Source organism: Labrus mixtus, chromosome 10 (genome assembly GCF_963584025.1).
Source record: "Labrus mixtus chromosome 10, fLabMix1.1, whole genome shotgun sequence".
Classification (NCBI taxonomy): Eukaryota; Metazoa; Chordata; class Actinopteri; order Labriformes; family Labridae; genus Labrus; species Labrus mixtus.
This window is the reverse complement of record NC_083621.1, coordinates 7676716-7700335: the sequence shown is the minus strand read 5'-3', so window position 1 is coordinate 7700335 and position 23620 is coordinate 7676716. Positions and strand designations below refer to the sequence as shown.

Sequence of the window (23620 nt, the reverse complement as noted above, 5' to 3'; positions counted from 1 at the left end):
GGTGTTGGCATGTCTTTATTTAGATTACACAGCCTGAATTTAAAATACACCGTAATAAATATATATATATATATATACGGCCCTGGGCAGCTTTGTTACTACTTTGTCATAAATATAAACTATTTCAGTGAAATAAATAGTTTTCCCCCTGCACTGCCATATCGTATATGGCAGTGTAGCACCTCCTTGTGGTCACACTTGACAACACTTCTACTAGCCTACTACAAGCAAAAATGTACATTATTATGATGGGAAAAAAATTAATGTATTATTTTTTAAATAATATTTGCCAGTATTTAACTTAGAAAAACAGGCTTTGTTGACCGTGATAAGTAAAACTCCTGAACAAATCATCATTCAATGTGAATCAAGTTAATATAACCTAATTATACCTACCAAGAGGAACCAAGAGTGTTGGATAGTCAGCCTTATATATTTGTGGGGCTTTTATTGTTCTTTGTATTTTCTGTTTATCAGTCTGCTTTGTATGACTACATGTGTCTTTTTATTTACACAATGTATTATATCACATAAAACTATAGTACCCTGAAATAATACAATATAAACTGATATAGATAAGGGGTTTCGGTGATGCAGGTGAGGTTGATGTGACACATATTTTAATTTTTAAAGTAGAAATGTTCACTATAACACTTAAAATACACTTTAATGTTTGGAATCATAGCCTGCAGCCACTACCCAAACTGTTAGGCCTCTCGTTTTTCTCGTTAAATTAAGATAGGCCTAAACCACAGATTTATATATTAAATGCTGTTGTGTGAAATAGAAATTAGAGCTGGACAATTAATTACGATAAAGTGGCTTGAACATGACCGGATATTGACTATAGCAGGAATACTTCAAGCCCAATAACATAATAACTATCCAGAAAAAAAACGCATTATTGAAATGAGAAATACAATAATTCAACATCCAATATTATCAAGTCGTTTTGATGTTGTTGTTTTTTTTTAATACAAATAATCCATAACAACATGTGACTGTCATAATTTGGCCTAAAACACTTAAGTTTACTACATTATCTCATATTCTGGTGTATTTTTGTATCTTATGTATCATTGTCTACTTCAGCTTTAGCACTGCGGACAAAACCCAGTTCTTCCAGCTGATACCTCTAACATTGTTCAAACACAGGTCTGCCGCTAGAGGTCGCTGTTGGCACGCTGTCGCTCGCTGTCTCCGCAGTGCTGCTTGTCTACGAGGAGTGCGTTTGATTGTTGCAGGGCTCAATGGCGGACAGAGCAGGATAGTCGCATTAGCACCGAGGACAATAACATCTCGACTGTGTAATTCGCTGGCGTGACTCGGTACGCCGCAGCGTGCCCACGAGTGCACCGTTTGAAGCGGTCTTTCTTTTGCACTAACATCAAGTGCAAAGTCGGCTGCGGCTCTTCCCTGGCTCGTCTTTCAGCGTGTTTGAGTTCCCGTCCACAGCGGAGAAGTTGCACTGTTCATGGTGGCTCACTGAAAGGCAGTTAGCTTGCGAGCGAAAACCATGGGGGAGTCTCTCGAACTGATAGGGAAGCGTCTACTTTTGCTCCTCGACGACGGCAGGTCCGCGAACGGATCAGAACCGGAGAAGGCTACCTGGGCCAGGGACTGGCTCCGGGGAACGGTGCGGGCAGTCAGCGTCATCGGCCTGGTCGCCCCGGAGGGTGGCGGAGGAGAGGCGACGACCACATCCAGTGCTGCTGCAGGGCTGACGGTCAGTGTTTACATCCATAGTGATAGCATACTGCGTAGCTAAACACGCACCTAATCGATATGTAAAATGTGTGCCAGCTACGAAGTACGTTTTTAACCGGACTGAAATCGTTTTAACCATTAATGTTGGTGTATTTGTTGGCAGCTGACGTTAGCTCGTTTATACATTAGCAAGCTTCTTAGTCGTAGGCTGTGAGGCGGAGCTAAACTCGAGGCCGGGGATTTTCTGGCCTTTGCTTTGTTCGCGTTTTAGCTCCGAAACGAATGACATTCACTCCCACGAATACGACTTGTTAACTGGTTGTATTTACGTGCTAGACAGCTTACTGCACGACCACAATACTTGAGTAAATGATACAGCAGCAGTGAATAACCTCTTTAGCTGGTGAATTCTCATTGGTCGCCGACGATAGTCTTGTTAAAGGCCTTACAAGTTCATATGAGGGTGAACCCGGAATTCCTTTCAATTTATTGTGTGCCCCAGATTGGGAAATGTTACGACTAACGCAGAGTTTGATAACTAAATAAACCCTCTAAAAATGAAATTAATCTTCCAAAGTTATTTGAGGGCTTCGTCGTACAGGGAGACACAATTGCAAAGACATTGGGTGAGCTTTGTAAACTAAAGATATAGGGTAATGGTTGGTGACCTATATACAGGTTTACATTTGATAGCTGAATTTCAGGCTCTTACAAAGACAGCTGATAGTCAGATTCAAAAAGTTTTTTTTTAAAATTTAGATCAGCTGTGAAGGATAATTTTAACAACACTTGTATGACTTCAATGCTCACATTTTAGGAAAGTGTTATCTAAGTAACTGTTCTATTTCTTACACAACAGTTATTTAGCTGTAATTAGATTGAAGCAATTAATTATACCTTTCAACTTTAACTGTTAAATTTGACATCATTATATTAGTCATTATATTGAGATCTGAGTTTTAATTCAATTCAAATTCAATTCAAAAAACTTTATTTGTCCCCGGGGTGGGGGGGCAATTCAAAGGCACACAGAGAAGTAAATTAACAACAGTGCAAGTAAACAAAACATTTTAACCTCAATATAAAGTGTCAATTTAAATACAACTTAAAGCTTAAACTTAACTTTAAAATACAAAATATAAAAGAGTAGATATAAGTTCGACAGTGATCGGACTAACAGATGTAAACAGATGTAACCATAACTATGTGCAGTGAACGAGAAATAAATATATATATACAGAGCTATGTGCAAGTAGGCAAATGATAAGTTATTAAGGTGCATGGTGAATAATGGAACAACAGAACTAATATATACAATATAACTGTTAAGTGTTACTTTTGAATTGAAGTGAAACATTTGTTTTCCTCTGCCATCACGTTGATATCAACAATACATCATTTTACCTACTGCAATTGCACTTTATAACGACTCCCCTTTAAGTAAGGACAGAAGACATTTAAACTAGCTGTCTATAGTATGTCTATTTATACTAGCCAGTATTTTGTACTGTTATCTATGAGTAACAGCTACTTATGCACATGGACCATCAATACCACTTTTTTATCCTGGCTATGTATTGTGGGCTCATGTTTTTTTGTATGGGTGGGATATGTATGTGTTGTGTTGTGTGTTTGTATGTATGCTGGCTGCTGGAACACCTAAATTTCCCTGCTGGGATGAATAAAGTATATCTTATCTTATCTTAACTCACTTATGTCCTATATTCATGAAATAGGAAGAATACATACATTCTTTCATGTTAGTTTCCTATTTACGAATCTGACATACAGCATAAAAAAAAACCCTGTACACGTAGCACTAATGCACATGTTTAGTGAATTCAATATTCATCCATCAGTGTAAACTTATTGTCATCTGAAGTTTTGCTTTTCAACATCCTCGTCGATGACATGAAAGTTTCATAACATTGATTTAAAATTATTTTCATGCAATATCATACCAAATGTCACTACCAAACGATTTTTGTAAAGAAAAGAACGATTTAAATTTAACAAGCACATCCAGATATACATTTATATCTCAACTGAATAATAAAAAAAACCTGACAACATCATAAAATAAAACAATGAAAGTTTATATGATATCAGACGACAGAGAACAGACTTAAGAAGTCGACTTTTCTACTCAAGAAAGTTTGAACATTTATAAATGACAGACATTTGAAAGTCCACATTGTTATTATATGCAAACTTGTTTATGAAGTTTTCAGCATAAAAGTGGTGATTTATGTCATGCCCACAGGCCTGCTCCTAACGAAAACTGAGGTGAACAGAGGAGATCCGCACACGAGGTGTTCTCACATCTGAGACTTTTTCCGTTGTTCTAAGAACAGTTAAAGCGTCCTGTCCCCGGCTAACACAAAAACAGCAATAGTTGTTAAAAGTATTTTTAGAGGGATTTTATTTGCTGCTACTTTAGATTGTGTATCCTTCCAGGATGAAGGGAACATTGAGTGTAAGAGTAATTTTTGTGATGATCATTCTGGTTGTATCGTCAAACACATAGGCCAATGCAGCCCTGGCTAGTGCCATCTTGAAAAAAGACACCTGCCTGTAAATAAATCAAGAAGACAAAAAGTGGACTAATTGAAGATGTTTAATTTGTCCTCTTTTATACTCTGTTATGATCATGAAACCCACAACAAACAGTTAAGACTGCACCTCCCTCCGGCTTTTCATTGCTGTTGCCCTACCAAGTGTTGGCTCGCCATCGTCAGTTCAGCATTGCTGTTTTCCAAATGCAAATGGAAGAAAAGGACTTGAAGGTTTTAAGTTCTTGGTAAGCTCCAATCTTGACAGTTTGTCCTGGGGATTATACAAAATTGTGTTTTGTGGTCAAAATTGATTGACTTTTTCACTCGGAATGGAAAATGTTTTAAAAAAAGAAGATCCACCTCATGCTAGAAATTAGGGAAGAAATGAAAATCTCCTGATTGAAAAGACTGAAGTAACTGACGTTGTCTCAAGAAATGTCAAGCTAGTCGAGGGAACCGGTCTATGGGATGGAGTGCAAACCTGCTATACACCAGACAAGCCTTGTTGTGTATAAACATGTCTGAACATACAGGCTATTGACATGTCATCAGTTGGATCCAAAGAAAGCACATAACTCCAAACAAATCCTCTAGTGCTCCTGGTAAAATAACACTTTTCTGCTTCATCTCTGCACCACTGATGTACCCTGTTAGGGAGCCAAAGATAACACATGGTTGTAGCAGATTGTCTTTCCTTTTAACATTTTATTTTAGGGGAGGCAGACAATGTAGTCATGTTATCTCAAAATATTTAAATGGGACTTTAAAAATCTAAAAGTCTGTAATGTGGGTGAACTGACCTTTAGAACAAAAGTGCTGATTCAGGGACACTTTTGAGCTTTAGCATGTAACACAATGTAATACAGACACAACTAAGCTCAGGTTTAACTGAGTTGAAGGTTAATTTTTCTTGCCTGGTAACTTATTTTTCCCCCAAAGCTGTGGAGTACTTGGCACTGGTCGGTTACATAGATGGTGTAAATCAATAACAGCCCATCTATTTCCCACCCTGAGACTAGACACGCCTGGTTTTACTAGAGGCAGCGACTCGGGGAGTCACATAGGCTGATAATAGTCCTGATTGTTTCTCAAAACGTGCTCTGTAAAATTAAACAGCTGTAGCTAGAAGCTCAGCTTTGTCTGTGGGGTGAATTCAAGTCAACAAAACATTCATTCAAGAGAGGCTTCACTTAAACATCTTGCATTGGACACATAGTTGCAGTAATTCCAGCTTTTTCTTTCATCTTATGTTTTGTTATTATCCTCTTCCACTTTCAGTTACTACATAGTGGTGCTCATATTGCCGAACTAAAGTTTAAAAACCCACGAGCAAAACACAGAAGGGGTATATTTGAGCAACAACAGGCCTGTATTGAAACTGCAAAGCTGGCAGAGTTCTGTGAGGTTGTGTTGTTTAAGGCACAGATGTGGAAATGAACAAAAAAAAAAAAAACACAAACAGGAGAATGGGTTGTTTTAGAAGAATGTAAGCAGCCAAAATGTTGCCCCTTTTTCTGTAATAACAACAAATAGTATTTGATATCCCTGCAAAATATTTTACAAAAACAATTTGTTGCTTGCATTGACAGTTGACGTTAGGTTAAGCTTTTTTGCTGTACAACCCTGAGATTTTTGCCCAAGACCTTGATTGTACTTACAACTGAGTATGAGAGCTTTCAGGCCTGCATTATTTTTTGTAGTGCTACTATCAGTCTGTCAGTCCCCCCCCCCACCACAGATAAGTCGCTGTTTGATCTTGGCACCCGGTGAGTCTGATAGTCAGTATCTGTCAGTGGGAAGTAGGGTATCAATAACAGAGTGCATTCATTCTCACTGACTCTTCCCTTATAATTATGGTTAATATAAATAGGTATCACCAACTGAGGCATTTGTTACTTAAACTGACTGATTCAAATCAATTCATGCACAACCTGAACCTCCTCTCTGTGCACATATTCGCCTCCATTACAGTCAAATTGAAGAACACTACAGGTTCAAAGTGAGTCTGTAATTAAATCTAATTCTCAGCCTGTTGCAGCTGAAAAGATTTCCAAAGATCTAGATTGGGCCTCATATTATGAAGAAAACACTGACTACAGCCGCACACATTTAAAAAAATAAATATCACATGTATTTTAAGTTTGATGTTATTACCCTGAATGATGTCTGCTCTCAAAGCCTTGTTCACTGTTGTAGGCCAATCAATCATCAACTTTTGCTTTTAAACCAAAGAGGGCAGATAACTAATAATTGACAGGCATTTCTTCTCTAATCCCACCAGAGACATGGATACTATGAACCAATGCGTTTTCAATGTAAAGCTCGATGTCTTGCTCAGATTTTTATAAAATGTGAAAGGAATACACAAGTTTCTCTTATTCATATTTGTGTTAACTATTGAATGGGGTTGTTTTACATTCTGCACTAGCAGATAGTACCAGTAAAAATAAGTTCAGCTTTCAAGTTTTTGTGCAATTTGTTGCTGAGAATGTTAGCTGCCTTTTAACAGGTGCAGGCTGCTGCTTGATTGTGCAAGTTGCAGTGCCACACACATTCCTCCTGTGAGATGTAAAAAAAAAAATCCTGTAGTTTCTTGTTGTAGACAGAGGTTAGACAGGGGTTTGCTTGAGGTCTGACATGGCAAAAACGACTTTCTTCCAGATAACCGATGAGCCTATTTGCTAACTGACTCCTCTTTATTCAAGCACATGTGTCCATGGTAATGTTTGACTGATATTAAGGAGAACTCTGGTGCAACTATAAACTGTAGGAGCTCAGGGAAACAGCGGCAGCTTTTGTCAAAAGCTACATGATTTCATTTTAAATTAGAAAATGTTAATTTGTACATTTTTGGTTAAGTTATCACAATGTATGTCTTGACACTGTCGGAAACAAGTAATCTCCAGGAGAAGTAGACTACTGCTGTAGTGGCAGCTGATTGATTTCTTATTTCTTATGTTCATGTTCTGTCTCTCTGTTTTCCTGAATGCAGGTATTTGTGGAGTTTGAGAACGCTTCGCAGCGGTGTTCTTGGGTGCAGGTGTATGACGAGGGGGTGAAAGCCGTGCTAGTGGAGGAGTCTATTGTTTGGGCCAGTCGTAGTGATAGCACTGCGACTGCTGGAGCTGCAGCATCAACCACAGCCTGGCCTGCCCTGGTGAGTATTCAGACTGAGCTGAGGAGTAAGCAGGACAACATAAAAGTCGAGCCTTGGAAAAACATTAGCAATATGCTGAATAGGAAAGAAGCATCAGCGAATAGACAACCATAATTTCAAGTTTCAGTTCTGACTTTATTAACAACGTCCGATTAGAAAGGGAGGGAAAGTAGAGGGCGACTAAAATCCCAAATAACAAATGCAAAATGACTTATGTCAGGTTTGAAAAAAATAATTCCCCAAGCTAGATATGTAGCATAAAGATATAAACACAGCCAAACACAATGTAATGTAACTGCTGATGTGACTTTCATCTTCTGTAAATCCCTAACTAGTTCTTAGGTCATTGATAGTCATATCCTCTTTTGACTACAGTCAGTACATGTTTATACTTTTCCTCTGCCAAGACCTAAAACCCCCAAAACACATCTCCAGTGCACCTTACAAGAGCAATAAGTGTTATAGTCTTGTTTGTGCCCAATACAAATAACCATGTGGTCTTTTCCCACGCTAATTTTACAGATTCACTCACAACAACGCAAGATAAATGATGTATGTGGTATAAAATCGTGTAAAACCTTTTGAAACACTTAAAAGAACACATTCAGTATAAGGACATTGTTCTTAACCGTCCAAACGGAGTGTTTTATTCTGAAAATGAGCCGGATGCTTAAGGTTCAGTGTTTCCCCTACCATTATATTAGGGGGGTAGCGGAGGCCTGGGTGTGTGTGGTTGTGTCTGACGGACGCACACGCAATAATAAAAAGTCTGTAAGAAGCATCAGAAAATAAAGTAGTCGGCTTAGTTGACTTCAGACTTTTCTGGGCGTGTCTCTCTCTCTCTGCCGTTACTCAGGGGATGCGCTGTTAGCATGCTGCATTCAGGGGTGCTCAGACAATGAGAGATGCATTCAGGTGCGCTCAGAAACGAGAGTAGCAGGAACAACTCGCAGGACCCCCCCCCCCGAGCTCTAAACCTAGGGGAAACACTGAGGTTGATTCGGTGTCTGACTTCCCGTCCTGCTCGATCTTTTCTGTGGTAAATTGATGCGCCGTGCTGGCCAATGGAAGCACACACATTGAATAAAGTAAAAACCTACAGACCGAACACATTGGGCATTGGGCTTTATTATGTTCATGGTGTTGACGACTGACTTTAACGATCAAAGCAACAAGTTGTTCAGTGTAGCCTGAAAGGATTTCATTACTCTTTTGAACGTTTGAACCTTCTTAATTTACTGGTAAGATGAAAAAAAAAAAGAAATAATGTTTTTTTTTCTTCCCGTAGGTCTTCCGCTCCCTTGTGGACAGAGTGGGTTTAGGATCGTTGGTAGCTGTGGAGTATTTTGGAAAGAAGACCTTAGAGTTCCTGTCTGATAACAAAACTGTGCAGAGGTTTGAGGTGTGTATGGTTGTTTCACATGTTTTGAACTTGTGTAAAGTGCTGATGCAGTTAGTTTGTACATCAGTAAGTAAATTGGACAGACCCCCTCCCCCCCTTTCTTTTTAAACAATGGACTATAAGGGATATTTAATAAAATTCTGCATCTCAGAAAACAGCAATAGATCACTTCTATTTCATATGACTATTCATGGAATTCATGGACACTTTTTTTTTTTTACACCACTATCATTATTTACAGCTGGTTTGGTTTGTGTCTTTTTGCAGGTTGATAAAGACTTAAGACACCCCTTGTTGTTGGAGCAGCCCTCTCTGCAGGGTACCATCTCCAGCTGGCGCACTGACTTTGAACTGCAGGAGATCTTCAGGAAGGGTAAGACTCCTGAGGCTATACACAATGTTTATATCAATGCTATGTGTAGTTCCTCAGAATCACAACATCAACAAAAAAAATACTGGTAAACAGAAATGCAGCAGTTTAATTACGTGCACAGAGATCATACACGTCGCCTGCAAGCAGGTGCACAACCACATACTGCACACATGTGGTCACCACCCCCTCCTACTCCATGGAGGTGAATTCTTGTGATTATATCCTGCTGTGTTCTCACATCAGCTCACTCGTCTTTCTGCAGAAAGAATACTAGGGAGTTGGCAGGAGAAACTCCAGACATCTGGGTGAAAAATCCTGCTTTTTGCGTTCACCTGGAAATCTTCAGGTGTTTTTCAGGAGTTTTATGCAAATGTGAAAGCGCTGATAGTATCACAATATGTAATGGAGGTTCCAAATTGCATATAAACGTAAACTAATTACAGAATAACAGTCGGTCAGTTCTGCAGCAGCAGTAGTGTAATACAGTGATACCTTTATAATTTCCTGCCTTTTTTCTTGTTGAAGTATTTTTGCACGACAGTCCCACACAAGATTAATGTCATTAACAGTTTAAACACCTTAGAGTACTATACTAATGCAATTCTTCACACTCATGAAAGACATATAGATACATAATGAAATGTCTGTACGCTGAGAAGAAAAGCTGCACATCTGTCCTGTCTCTATGACAACAGTCGACGTCTTCAGCGCCTTTCTGAGAAGTTGAAAGATTTTCAATAATGAAAAATATCCACAAACAAAAGAAGACTGATCCCTCTCTTTTTGTTTGTAGTGATGCTTTTACGCACACACTATTTTAAATTAGATCTAATGTACAAACTGTTTGCTTCCCATGTGATTCATCTAAAACAGCTTGAAGGTAACTGTCCTTTTTTCTGTTTCTTTTTTTTTTCTTTCTTTCTTTTTTTTTAAACCATGTTTTTATCTTTTTTCTGTTTCTGAAGGTTCTTACACTGTTCAAGGGCGCAGGGTTCGGGTGTACCAACCAGAGTTTGAGGAGTGCTGGGCCTCAGGACTGGTCTCTCAGCACGATCCTATCTCACACATCATGGAGATTACACTAGATAAGGTAAATAGTCTTTCCTTCAAAAGGATAATTGGGATGCAAAACTGTAAGAAAGGTTTATATAAACAGAGGCAACGTTGAGAATTGAGTATGTGGATGACGATGTATGACTTTTTCATGCAGGGAGAAGGAAATCAGATGGTAGACCCTCGTGTAATACACGTCATGCTCACAGAGGAAGAGGTAGGGTTGACATTTTATAAATCACACTGTACTTCTAACTGGTTATACACTCCTCTTGTTTGGATACATCCTTTACACTTCTCCCCTTTTATAGCTCGGTAAGAATGGGCGGCGAAGGAGGGACAGTGAAACGATGAAGGGTGATGGTGGGCGTAGACGCAGGACTGCCTCTGAAGGTGAGGATGACTTGAACTTGAAACGTTTCAAAGGAGCGGGAGATGCCGGAGCTGATGGAGAAAACGGTGGTGATTTGAAGAAAACTCCAGCAGAAGGGATGGGGATCTGGGGCGGAGACTTGGGCGACAGAGTCAGCAGCACAACCAAAAACGGAAGCTCTTCAGAAGGAACTTTTCCTCAGGGCAGAGTGTCATCACCCAACACCAATTCCCCACTCCAGATGGACCAATCAAACACCACTCCTCCCTGTTTTCCTGCCCACGTCAAAGAAAATGGCCGCTCACTCTCCTCACAAGGGGCAGCAGACTCCACCACTACGTTGACTCACACCCCTACGCCTCCTCCCCTCAAACCAGCCCCCTCTCCCTTCTCTACCACATCTTTCCCTTCCCTAGGCCAGATGCCAAGCCTGGTCCCTGGAGCGCCAGCCCCTAAGGCCTCCCCATCCCCACAGCCAGACAGAGAGGAGGCATCCCAGTCTGCCTTCTCTAAAACAGCTGCTCTTGTTTCCCCGGGGCCTGTCACCATTTCTTGGTCACATGACAGTGGCCCAAGTGTTGCACTTTCTGCTTCTGTGGGTTTAAGTCCTAAAGCCCCTACCTGGGGAAGCCAGACTGAGGTAAGAATATCAGATGAACAGCACCTTTTAAACAATGAAGTGATGTGTTAGCAAGTCATAATAGTTTAGTTCGGATACATCACCATACTCATCATACTGTTTTGTTTCTTAGGGCTCTAAGGTGGCTCCTGGTTTTCGTTTGCCTCAGTCCACTGCTCCTGTTTTTGGTGAAGTTACCTCTCAGACAAATGGCGCTCCCACCACCACCACCACCACATCCTCCCAGGACACTCCCAGGCCCTTTGGCTTCGGCTTTAGTGGGGCAAAGAATGAGGCTCAATCCAAGCAAGACCAAAACCTGTTTTTCCAGTGCATGACCCAGAATTCTGGCTCCAGCTCAAGCCTTGCTGCTGGTCAGACCCAGTCTAAGGAAACCAATTACTTCACCGCCGTTTCTGATAGCCTGAGCAAAGAACCTCCAAGCCTTTTCAAGCCTGCAGCCTCCAATGAAGCTCTGAAGAAGCCTGAGCAGACCAAAGTGCCTGAGACCCATACAACGGGAAATGGTGTGCTCAACAAACCCTCATCGGCCTTCCAGGGCATTGTTGGCTCTGCAGCTGGGAGAGGCTCTGGTCTAAGTATTGGTGGACTAGCTGCAGCTGCTGGGGCTCCAAGTACTTCTAAGAAGAGCAGTAATAATGGCACCCCTGTGGGGGGCTTAAGTCTGCAATCTGGTTTTAATACTTCAGATAGCCACCAGAATCTTTTTCTGCAGGCCTCAAAAGAGCCCACAAATCCATTTCTGGCATACGGGGACAAACCCTCCCACACCTCCTTTGCTGGACTCACTTGTGCCGAACCACAGACTCTTGGTCCTGCCTCAGACAGCAAACCAAACCTGTTCACCATGGCAGAGCCACCTAAGGGGATTCTACCTTTCTCAGCACTCTCAGCAGCTGCTTCCCCCAGCTCCTCCTCCTCTCCAGCACCAGCTTCATCCCAGAGGGCACAGACTGAAGGGACTGCGACAAAGGAGGAGCAGGAAGTTGGGGAGATTTCTTCATCCACCTCAGGCTGCCCCATGTTTGGAAGCTCTGGTCCTGGAGCAATGGAGGACCTCCCAGTGTCCTTTGACCAGAGCCAGTCTCAGAAGTTTTCCTTGGAGGAAAGAGGTCAATCATCCAAACGTGACTCTGACTCCAGCAGCAACAGCGACCTGTCAGACCTAAGTGAGAATGAGGAGGGACCAGAGAAGGGCCCAATCCCAGGAGGGCCACCACACCCTGCAAAGGATGCTGCTATGTTGCAGAAAGCGAAAGTGCAAGGTGCTCCAAAGAGTCGTCCACGTAACAAGCCATTTAAAGGTAAGTCTTGTGGACTTTTGAGAACCCCAGAAACTTTTAAACTAAGTGATAGAATTAACTTCCTGTTTCCTCCTCCAGTGGGCCAGTCTGTACTAAAAGACCAGAGCAAAGTGCGTCGCCTGAAGCAGTCTGGTGAGTCCTTTCTCCAGGATGGCTCCTGCATCAATGTGGCACCTCATCTGCACAAGTGCCGCGAGTGTCGTCTTGAGCGTTACCGAAAATATCGGACTGCAGACGACGATAGCGACGATGAGGATGACCCAAATGTGGCCTGTCGTTTCTTCCACTTCAGAAGGTACACATTTAGATTCTGCCATTGCTCCGTGTGTTGTTTTGTGTATTTTAGTATTCATGAGAATAATATGGAACTGAATTCGGCTTTTTGTCCGCCCGTGACCAGGTTGGCTTTCACTCGTAAAGGTGTGCTGCGTGTGGAAGGCTTCCTGAGCCCTCAGCAGAGCGATTCTATGGCCATGGGTCTGTGGCTACCTGCACCAGCTGTCCAAGAGGGTCTGGACCTTGATACGTCCAAATACATCCTGGCCAATGTGGGAGACCAGTTCTGTCAATTGGTTATGTCAGAGAAGGAGGCTATGATGATGGTGGAGCCTCACCGTGAGTGTAACATCTTGGCACTGACCTCATCTGAACAGATGTTTTAACCTGTCAGGAGTATCTATAGTGTATATATGATGAGAAAAATGAATCCTTTTTTTGGACTGTCCTGCAGAGAAAGTGGCCTGGAAACGAGCTGTGCGAGGTGTCAGAGAAATGTGTGATGTGTGTGAGACCACGTTGTTCAACATCCACTGGGTGTGTCGCAAGTGTGGTTTCGGAGTTTGTCTGGATTGTTATCGGCTCCGTAGGAACAGACCAAGGGAGGGTGAGTAACAATAAGGAGACCTCAGAGGTCTAAGTGAACAAGGTCTGCCATACACTTCTATTGTTTTTGCTCATTTATTTATTATATTCTATAATTGTATGTTGATTGACATTGGTTATGTCAAGGGTTGAGTGAAAAAGTAATTTGACAAGATTTTTTTTTCTAACAAGGACAAACTATTGACATTTATACTAGATATAGAAAAATCTAACAGGTTTTCACGGCATAGTGACAATTCTTTGAAAAGTCTAAGGTACTGTGACATCATCAAAGTGACACTGACTTATTAAGTGTTTAATTGGTTTGAATTATCTTCCAGAAGTATCTTAACTGAAGAGAAAGATGGTGTTTTAAAACCATTAAAGCTTCAGCACTAGTTAGTTAATAAAGTTTATCCCATTAAACATCTAGATTTTTTCAGGTTCCACTTCCTATCAGGCTGCTCCACAAACTTGCAGAAATACCAAAATGTGTATAACATGATTCCATATCACCTTTCCCTCAGATGTGGATGAAGGTCCGGAAGATGAGGTTTTCGCTTGGTTAAAGTGTGCCAAAGGCCAGCCTCATGAGCCACAGAACCTCATGCCTACACAGATTATACCTGGGACAGGTAACATGTTCTTTATAACTCAGTCAGTCCTCTGTCCCAACTCACACGCCTCAGAGATATAATATGATGTATTGGTCTGGCAAGAGCAAATTTGATGTTATTGCTCTTCTCCTGTAGCTCTTTACAACATAGGTGACATGGTGCACTCAGCAAGAGGCAAGTGGGGAATTAAAGCAAATTGTCCTTGTACAAGTCGACACACCAAGCCTTTAGTGCGTCCTAGTGCCCCGAATGGTATTTCACAGGTACTGTCTCTTTCTTTTATTCTGTACTTTTAAAAAAGTGTTTAACTTGCAGACTTTAATGTGTGGTGTAACTTTTTCTCCGCAGTCTACAACAAGCAGTGGTAGTATCCTCGCAGCTGCAGCCCCTGGTATTGGCACTACTCCAAAATCAGAGGGAGAAACGTCAGTGATCAAAACAGAAACTACACAAACAGCAGCGCCATCAGACAGTGGGGGAGGGGAAAGTGTTGGAAGTACCAGTAACTCCACCAGCGGTACATCCTCCCCCTGTAACCTCCCCCAGTCCTCTGCCAGGGAGTCACGCTCATCAGGAGAGGGCAACAGCTCTGCCCTGCACTGGCTCGCGGACCTGGCCACACAGAAAGCTAAGGATGACACCAAGGGTACATAGGAAAAATGAAATGCTGCACTGTTATCTGACTGAATTTAAAATGTAAAAAAAAACTATTTTAAATGGTATATTAAAGTTTCCATCATGGCTTTCTTTTAATCTTCCTCCAGAATCTGGTTCACTACGCTCCATGATGAGTCGAGACAGCCGGCCTCCGTTTGGCCTGGACTCACTCAGTGCTCTGTCAAAGCCTTCTGCTTCCAGCCCCAAGCTATTTAACAGCCTGTTACTGGGTTCCAGCATGGCCCAGTCCAAACCAGAGGGGTCAAGTCTCCGGGACCTGCTCAACTCCGGACCTGGAAAACTCCCCCAGGGCCCAGGAGAGAGTGGGGTACCATTCCCCTCTGTCTTTACTTCAGGAGGTGTAAGTGTGAAACATTTGTTATTCCTTTTATATATTTTTATTTATATTCATTCATCAAACTAGTGAACTGAACTTTTCTTCTGCTTTGAGGGTCATATATATATGTATATATATCTATATATATATAGATACATAAAATTAAGACTAAATATTTTTTGGTAACTATAAATCTACTTTCAAGCACACTTCAAGCAGGTAATGTCTATTTGGCATTAAAAAAGGCATTAAAAGCAATCACTGTATCCTAAATTCCAAATATAGTAAGTCAATGTGAACATTTTAAACGGATATTATCATAAAATAAGGCACAACTGAATTTATATCAAATAGCGCAATGAAGTGTTATTAACTAGTGTAGTAACAGAAACATTTCAAATTTCTGAGTTGAAATCTACTGAAACCTTCAAAATAAGGGGAGGAAATTACATGAAAGCTGTGTGATATACGTCATAAATGCTGGTTAGTAACAAGTAATCTTTGGTCTGTCAGAGCGACAAGCTGAAGAGCAGCCTCCCCAACTTCCTGGATCACATCATCGCCTCGGTTGTGGAGACCAAGAAGGCAGAAGGTCGTCGTACCGGGGCCTCTGAGAGCGGCGAGCTGGGTGTGTTGGGGGGACGCAAAGAGGGTGTTATGGGTCTAAGTGTTTTGGAACCACACACCTCCCACTCCTGGCTCTGTGACGGACGACTCCTCTGCCTTCAGGACCCCAGCAACAGCAACAACTGGAAGATCTTTAGAGAGTGCTGGAAGCAGGGACAAGTAAGAACCTCAGTCTATATAACTCCTGTCTCCTGAGGCAGAAGCCTGACGGCGCAGAGTATGATGGGTTGTTACTGGTGAAACTTTGGATGAAACTTTTTGACTACACCACCTTGTGTTGCTTTGTCATCAGCCTAACATGTTGTCTTTGTGTCCAGCCTGTGTTGGTGTCAGGGATACATAAACGTCTGAAAGTGGATTTGTGGCACCCTGATGCCTTCAGTAAAGAGTTTGGAGACCAGGATGTTGACCTGGTCAACTGTAGAAACTGTGCCATCATTTCTGACGTGAAGGTGCGAGACTTCTGGGACGGTTTCCAGGTCATCTCCAGTGAGTGCTTGAGCTCTTGTTCCTCTATACTTGTTGTTCTGCTTCATTGATTGGTGTGCATGCCATCATGTTATTTAAGCCCTTTTCTTCTCACGGTTGTCAGAAATGGCAGCTAATTAAATAAAATGTTTTTATGTGAATGCAGAGCGACTACAAGACAGTGAAGGCCAGCCCATGGTGTTAAAATTAAAGGACTGGCCTCCAGGTGAAGACTTTCGGGACATGATGCCTACACGGTGAGGAGCCCTAAAACATGTTACTTCTTGAGTGTCTATTGTCATATATATGTCAATCAATATTGTTAGAGTTTATGGTATATCAACTCGACTCAATGCAACAAAATACAAAATACACTCATGTCTCATTTGTCAAGGTTAGTCCACACTTTTTTAAATTGACAATAACAAGTCCCCTGGCACAAATGGAATTTGTTGTTTGTTAATAGCATCTAAAACGATCTCTCAAAGGCCATAATAGGTCAATTTCCACTTCATTAAATATTTGAGGGTGGTTTAATGATTTGTGCCTCGTTTTAGCAGCTTCATGTGGATACTTAAACACGTTTGATAAAAAGTGAAATAGCTAACGTGTCTATGTGGTTGCTTTGATTCCAAGCATGTCTGTATGTTTTTTAACTAATTATCTCCCTTTTCTTACATTGAAATGTATGAATCAGATGTTCAAATCCTGAATACATTTTTGTCTACAGTTTTAATTATTTCTTGATACAAGACACATTTGTAAAGCACACTTGTGATCTTCAATGTTTTCTTGTATTTTTCTAAAGGTTTGATGATCTCATGGATAACCTCCCCTTACCCGAGTACACAAAAAGAGACGGTCGTCTTAACCTTGCTGCCCGCCTGCCTAACTTTTTTGTGCGTCCTGATCTTGGACCCAAGATGTATAATGCCTACGGTGAGGATTGGTCACATTTTAATGGAAATGTGTCATCCCCTGTCAGTTTAGCTGGACTTCTCCTGTCTTACCTTTCTTTCTTCATCATTCTCCTCGCTCTTTCCTCTTTCCCCCTAGGTTTAACCTCGTCTGAAGACAGAAAGGTGGGAACCACAAACCTCCACCTAGATGTCTCTGATGCTGTCAATGTCATGGTCTATGTTGGCATCCCACAAGGAGAGGGAGACCAGGACCAAGGTCAGTGGACTTAAAGACAGACCTTCTCTATAACCGTTTACACGTATGCACTCCTGAAAATATCTAGATGATTTCCGTACTGCTCCTGAAATTCTCCTGACCTGGTTATTCACATATGCACCTCACAACGGGAGACTATCACTTTTAGACAGGAGGAGGGGGCCTTGGGTCTCCTGAGGCAAGACATTGTAAAACAAACGATGCAGAAGTGCCGGACCAAGCAACAGAGTCCGCTATATGATGCTATAATGAGAATATTTGCCTTCATATCAATGCTGTGTGTAGTTTACTGAATCACAATATCTACAAAAGAGCGGAGAACATACCGTAGAACAGAAAAACTTAAGGCAGCTGTTTAATTATGTGCAAAGAGATCGTAGTGGTCTCACATCAGATCACTCGTACTTGCTGCTGAAAAACAACTAAGGTTCTGGCAGGAGTGAAACTCTGGGTAAAGTCAGAGTGAAACATTTAGCTGTTTGCATTCACACTTACAGCTCCTCCTGCAAATATCAGGAGATTTTCAGGAGTTTTCTGCAAGTGTGAAAGCCCCATCACACTCACACACATTAACTGAACATTAAATTTAAAAAAATTACCTAAGAGTGAATAAAACCATATTTTTATTCACGCTGTTTTAAGACATTGTGATACATTTTTGCTGGATATGAAAGGAAGAACCCATTTCAACACTGATTGTCACACAATTGCTGTTCCTCTTACTGAACCCTCCCTGATACATTATTATCATCTGTGTCCATGACTTCGTGCTTTTATTGCTTCAGTTGATCCAGGCTTTATTGATTTGGATAGGACCCTGAAAAGACCCTCCAGTGGGTCTCACTCAATTACATTGTGGCAACATTTTTCATTCACAGAGGCAGTTATCTCTGGACGCAAAGGTTTGTAGACTTTCACTTGTATTACTTCAGTAGCATGCCCCTCTTCTTGACTAACTCACCCTTTTCACTGCCCTCTTCATCCTTGTGCTATTATCCATGATGTAGGGACCAGAGCATTGGGACCTATCTGATACCCTACTGTTGCATGTTTGGTATATTTATATATATATATATATATATATATATGTATATATATGAATCCAGACTTTATTAACAACCTCAATGAATATCAGCCAACCTTTATATTTCTTTTATCTCTTTGTTTGAAGTTTCTGACTTTATTCTTCTGGAATTATTTTAAGTTTTGGGTTAGATGTGCCTATGCTGATCAAGTCAATGCAGCAAGTTGTATTCTACATATTAACATACAGGTCACACAACATTTCTAATAATTACTGATCTTGGAGTATCTTCAGTTCCTGTTGGGTTTTGGCAACAGTGCTCTGGTCCCTTCACTACAACAGGAAATTTTGAATGAAGGGCATCTAGAACTAGAGTCCCTATTCCCTCACTGGCTTTCTCTCCACAGTGACACTTTAAACACCAAACAGTATGGCCGTTCTTTCCTCATAGTGCTTTTTCCCTTTATTCTTAGGACCATGGCAGTTTACATGCACATCAAAATGAGCCCATATGAACTGACTTATCTTTATGTGATGTCTATGAAGTGACCTGATAATCATGTTTGTGCCAACACACACAAACACACATTAGCTAAATGCATACAAATGATTGAAATGCTGACTGTGAGGGGTAAAAGGAAGACTGATTCTGCACACCAGAAACTGCTCCAATTCACATTTATCACCACATGTGACGTTTCATGTCCTAGCCCATCATCAGCTCTTCATCAGACATGGTGAAGGGCTAGGGCCTGAAACATTACAAATAAATTATAATTCAATTTCATGAAATGTGAATTGGAGCAGCTTCTGGAGTGCGGACTCAGTCTTCTCTAAGCCTTGTACTTTTTTGTCCAGTACACAACGATTCGTATGTGCGTCCAGTTTAATATTTTTTTGAATAATTACTGAGGGGTAACACTTCCTTGCTAACATAAATAATAGGTTGGTATTTTTTAAGACTGTAGTGTTAGTTACTCTGAACAATTAACAATAGGTGGTGGTGGATGTGAACATTGTGTGGGAAAATGTGATTGTGTAGTCTGTAACTCGCCTTTGTGGTTCTCAACTGGTCCTACTGCAAGGATCCATATTTAACTTTAGTCATAACCTAATCATCGTCATAAACTTTAAACATTTCCATTAATTCCTCAAAATCAATACCCTCAGTGGTTTGCAATGATTTCATGCATTAGAAACACAAGACCTGTTAGAAATGTTTTATGTTTTAAATAAAACACCAAGCTGTGGTGTTTAAAATAAAAATCACTGTTAAGAATAATATGAACACGATGGACTGCTGCATCGATGTTTGTTTTCTAACGGACACATGATTAAGCTGCAAACAATATTTTGGAAGAAGCTTTTGAAAATTAGTGCACTTAAGACTAAAGGGCCCACAGCCCTGCAGTCCACACAAAATGGACCTCTGACCCGCTACTGGGTTATGAGCCACCAGTTGAGAATTATACACCTGCACAATATTTGTCAGTCTGACAATGTACATTAACCTAGTTGTTGTCGTGAAGGGTCTAGTCATTTCTTGATGTTACCAGTTGTGAAAATTGTATGAAGTAGTAATGTGTGGACAAAAAGAATCACAGGTGATACATTTTTCTTGAGGCTGCTTTTAGACAACGTAAAAATCTGGTCTCAAAAGAAACGCTGCTGATGACCCACTGGTACTCTGTATGTGTGTGCTTTGTTGTTTTGTTTGATCCTCCAGAGGTCATGACCACCATAGAGGAAGGTGATGTGGACGAAATGACAAAGAGGAGGGTGTTTGAGGGACAGGAGAAACCTGGAGCTCTTTGGCACATCTATGCCGCCAAGGACGCTGAAAAGATCAGAGAACTTCTCCGCAAGGTCAGCAGCCGTTATTAGTCATCCGTCTGAAGTAGCGCCTGATCTCTGGAGCTGTGATATCATTGGCTGTACTTGTAAGACGTTGTAACCTCAGATCCTTCTCTTTTGTCAGGTGGGAGAGGAGCAAGGTCAAGAGAACCCTCCAGACCACGACCCCATTCACGACCAGAGCTGGTACTTGGACCAGGCGCTCCGCCGCAGGCTGTATGAAGAATATGGCGTCCAGGGTTGGGCAATTGTACAGTTCTTAGGAGATGCTGTTTTTATCCCTGCTGGAGCTCCACACCAGGTCAGACATTTCCTGCGGTTTTGTCAGATGCCAATAACATCCCTGATACATTTCTCGCAATTCAGTTTCCATATTTGTCTGTTTTCGTTGTTATTGTTGTTTCATCAACGTGTTTATTCTCCCTCAGGTGCACAACCTGTACAGCTGTATCAAGGTTGCAGAGGACTTCGTGTCCCCCGAGCATGTCAGGCATTGTTTCAGACTGACCCAGGAGTTCAGGCACCTCTCCACTACTCATACAAACCATGAAGACAAGCTTCAGGTTCTTATGCTTTACCTTATTGGGTTTCAGTAATACATTTCAGTGCCTTCAACTTAAGGAGGATATTTGTTTAGTGTTACTTCTAATCCACACATTGATCATCTGTATTCATATTAATAACCTGGAAAATAAATGCACAAAGCTCAAACTAAGCACAGATGAACACTTCATATCTTGTATTACACATATACACGTAACTTGTGTCGTAAAGCAGCAATATATTCTGTTTACATATTTGTTGACAATATTATGTCCTAACATATCTATTACTACTAGTACTTCACATTGTTTATCAAAAGTTACAGTTACTGAAACACGCACTGACATCTGACATTAAATTACCTTATACTCTTCTTATATTTGTTCTTGTATTATAGCTTATTTTATGACAACATGGTTCATACACACACATTTCAAACCATTTGCAACCAGTTGATCGTAGGACATTGTGTATATTGTTTAAAAGACTTTCTTGTATTTTTCTCCTTAGGTGAAGAACATCATCTATCATGCAGTGAAGGACGCTGTTGGGACTCTGAAGGCTCATGAACCTAAACTGGCCCGCCCTTAGTTCCTTTCACTTAACGTCCCAAAACAACCAGCCTCTTACAACCAGGCTGCTACACACACAAAGACACACGCAACACAGTGTGCATTACATAACCACACACATGTATACATGCTGCAGAATGCAGAGTACAAAGATAATGAGTAGATTTTGGGGGGCAGTAACAGTCTGGGGTTTCGGTAATGAGGAGATTGGATTTTGGGAGGGATTGGATGGTTAGGGGCTGTCAGCCCATTGATGAAGGAAGTCCTTTATCACTGTTACACAGTATGTTCAAACTTGTCTAGTTTTCCAATTTTTATTTTTTAACTCTGTATTTAAGGTCAGTGTGTTTGTTCAGTTGTTTTCATTGTATAAGTAATATGTGAGAGTAAGGGAGGTAAAAGCTGACGTGCCTTTGGAGCAGAGGTTCAGCTTCCATATAAGTTGACTGACATAATGTGAGTACCCGGCTAACTTTCCTATTTTGATGACGCTGTTATTATTTTTTCTTTAATAGGAGCAAGGTTAACCTGTTTTTTTGTAGATTTTCTTTTTTGTTGTCAGAGTTTTTAAACGAAGCTGATTGCTTCAGCCCTCTGTGGCTGTAATGGATTTGCGAAGCAGCCAGTGAGGGGAAGCAGACCAAAGTTTTGTAATTTTTTTTTCTTATTTCGCTCTTAAAGTAAGAAGTCTTTTGTTTTTATACACCATAAGGTAAAGATCGGGAGGACTTCAGAGAGGGTAGTTTTTGTTTTGTTTTTCACTTATCTTTGTCCTATGGGCTGAATGAACTGCAGACTTCCAACAACATTTGTTCAAGAATCACAATAGCAGCTGAACAGAACTACTGGCCATTAACATTGTATCAATATCTATATATATTGATCTTAGCAGTCTGTTTGATTTTTCACAATAAAGTTTACAAAACTACTTTTTGTTCAATGGTTTATTTGGCCCTCAAAGGATTTATGTGTAAACCACCAGCTTTCACACTGACTTATATCTTAAGGATAGAGAGCAGTACAGTTCTAGGCTGAGTGTTGGGGTCCTCCTGCTTACTTCATCACAGCAAAAGGTGAAAAAGAGAGGAGAGGCGGAGGAGGAGAAAGAAGCACTCTTGTCCTCATCAACCTGTGTTCCTGGTAGCATGAACCCTGGAGCTCCGACTTATGGTCATGAAGCTTTATTCATTGTATTTAGTCAAAAGAGAAGGATAGGAATTTAACATTATTAGCAAATATCTGGAACTGTCTCCTTGTAAATTCTTTAAGCATTCACTAGAAGTTGCCAGACAGACACATTTCTGTTGACTCACAAATATATTGTTTCCCTACCACTCTGAATGTTTGTCATCTAAATATAATACCTTATAGTGTTTAGTATTGGTTGTTTGTTTTTATATTATATTAAATTGGACTAGGATTAAAGTTTGCACATTCTGATGTCACGTTTATTTCTTAAGAGCTAAATTTAATTTCTTTCACTATGAGTTGCATTATAAAGGTCTTAAAATGTGAACAGAATTAAACAGGAGTTCTAAACCTATTAGTTTTGTTTCCAATGTTTCAACTCTACAGTGCTCCATATCATGTGTTTCACTGATTTATCTATCCTTTGTGCCCTAGGTTTCAATGCTAATGTCTGAATTAGAAAATAGATCACATAAATGGGGCAAGGAAGGCTGTACATATTAATCAAGGAGGGTAAAGGTTTGCTGATGTTTTTTCATGGGGTGTATCAATACAGAATGATTAAATGAGTGGATACTATCAATAAAAAGTCAGGGCATTCATCCTCCCCTCATTTTTAGGATACCAGCAGTCTGGTAGTTTATAAATATTTGTGGGGAAAAAGACAATTGAGTTTCACGTTAATGCTCTGTAGTGTTCAGATAAGAAAATTCACAAACCATATATCTTTTTTTTGGTGAATTGTTACAAATATAACCACTAAATTGTATGGGCCAATGATATCAACTCACATAAATCATGGCTCCATTAAATTCCTTTGTAATCATTGGATCTTGCATTTTTATTACACCCCATGAGGTATAATCATATCAAAATATGGATACAATTCAAAATAGAGATTAAACCTTGTTATCGTTGCTACTTCCCTCGCACATCTTCAAGTTAAAGTCAATGTAACCCAATCCCTTTTCTGATTAACAAAAATTCTCTATGGTTTTCTTTCCAATCATTGACACTTAATATTAGAATTCAAGATTCAAGATTTTTATTTGTCACATGCTCATACAGATGTGCAGTGAAATGTAAGGACTGTTCCGCAAGGCCATGCAATAAACACTCAAATTACTAATAC

At 40.6% G+C, this 23620-nt stretch overlaps 1 protein-coding gene across 2 annotated transcripts; it reads left to right on the top strand.

The window, feature by feature from the left end:
- Window positions 1-1413: 1413 nt before the first annotated feature.
- Window positions 1414-22228, top strand: kdm3b (lysine (K)-specific demethylase 3B). 2 transcript variants are annotated; one of them, XM_061047859.1, is made up of 25 exons: window positions 1417-1726; window positions 7255-7419; window positions 8708-8821; window positions 9089-9194; window positions 10160-10284; window positions 10405-10464; window positions 10559-11260; window positions 11373-12564; window positions 12643-12859; window positions 12965-13179; window positions 13295-13447; window positions 13953-14060; window positions 14178-14305; window positions 14391-14688; window positions 14807-15060; window positions 15550-15822; window positions 15981-16152; window positions 16298-16388; window positions 16940-17070; window positions 17188-17307; window positions 18186-18209; window positions 20058-20197; window positions 20310-20486; window positions 20614-20748; window positions 21239-22228. In XM_061047859.1, the coding sequence occupies exons 1-25, from the start codon at window positions 1517-1519 to the stop codon at window positions 21317-21319; spliced, it is 5391 nt and encodes a 1796-aa protein (XP_060903842.1). In that variant the 5' UTR covers window positions 1417-1516; the 3' UTR covers window positions 21320-22228. The 2 variants fall into 2 exon arrangements, with proteins under 2 accessions (XP_060903843.1, XP_060903842.1); XM_061047860.1 differs by lacking the exon at window positions 18186-18209 and having other exon boundaries at window positions 1414-1726.
- The last annotated feature ends 1392 nt before the right edge of the window (window positions 22229-23620 follow it).

What these genes read in the sequence shown, in the direction of transcription:
- kdm3b (XM_061047859.1), top strand. Translation starts at nt 1,517, where the DNA reads ATGGGGGAGTCTCTCGAACTGATAGGGAAGCGTCTACTTTTGCTCCTC. An exon ending in TGGAGATTACACTAGATAAG is followed by an intron (nt 10,285 to 10,404) that starts GTAAATAGTCTT and finishes TTTTTCATGCAG; the next exon opens with GGAGAAGGAAATCAGATGGT. An exon ending in CCCCGAATGGTATTTCACAG is followed by an intron (nt 14,306 to 14,390) that starts GTACTGTCTCTT and finishes TTTTCTCCGCAG; the next exon opens with TCTACAACAAGCAGTGGTAG.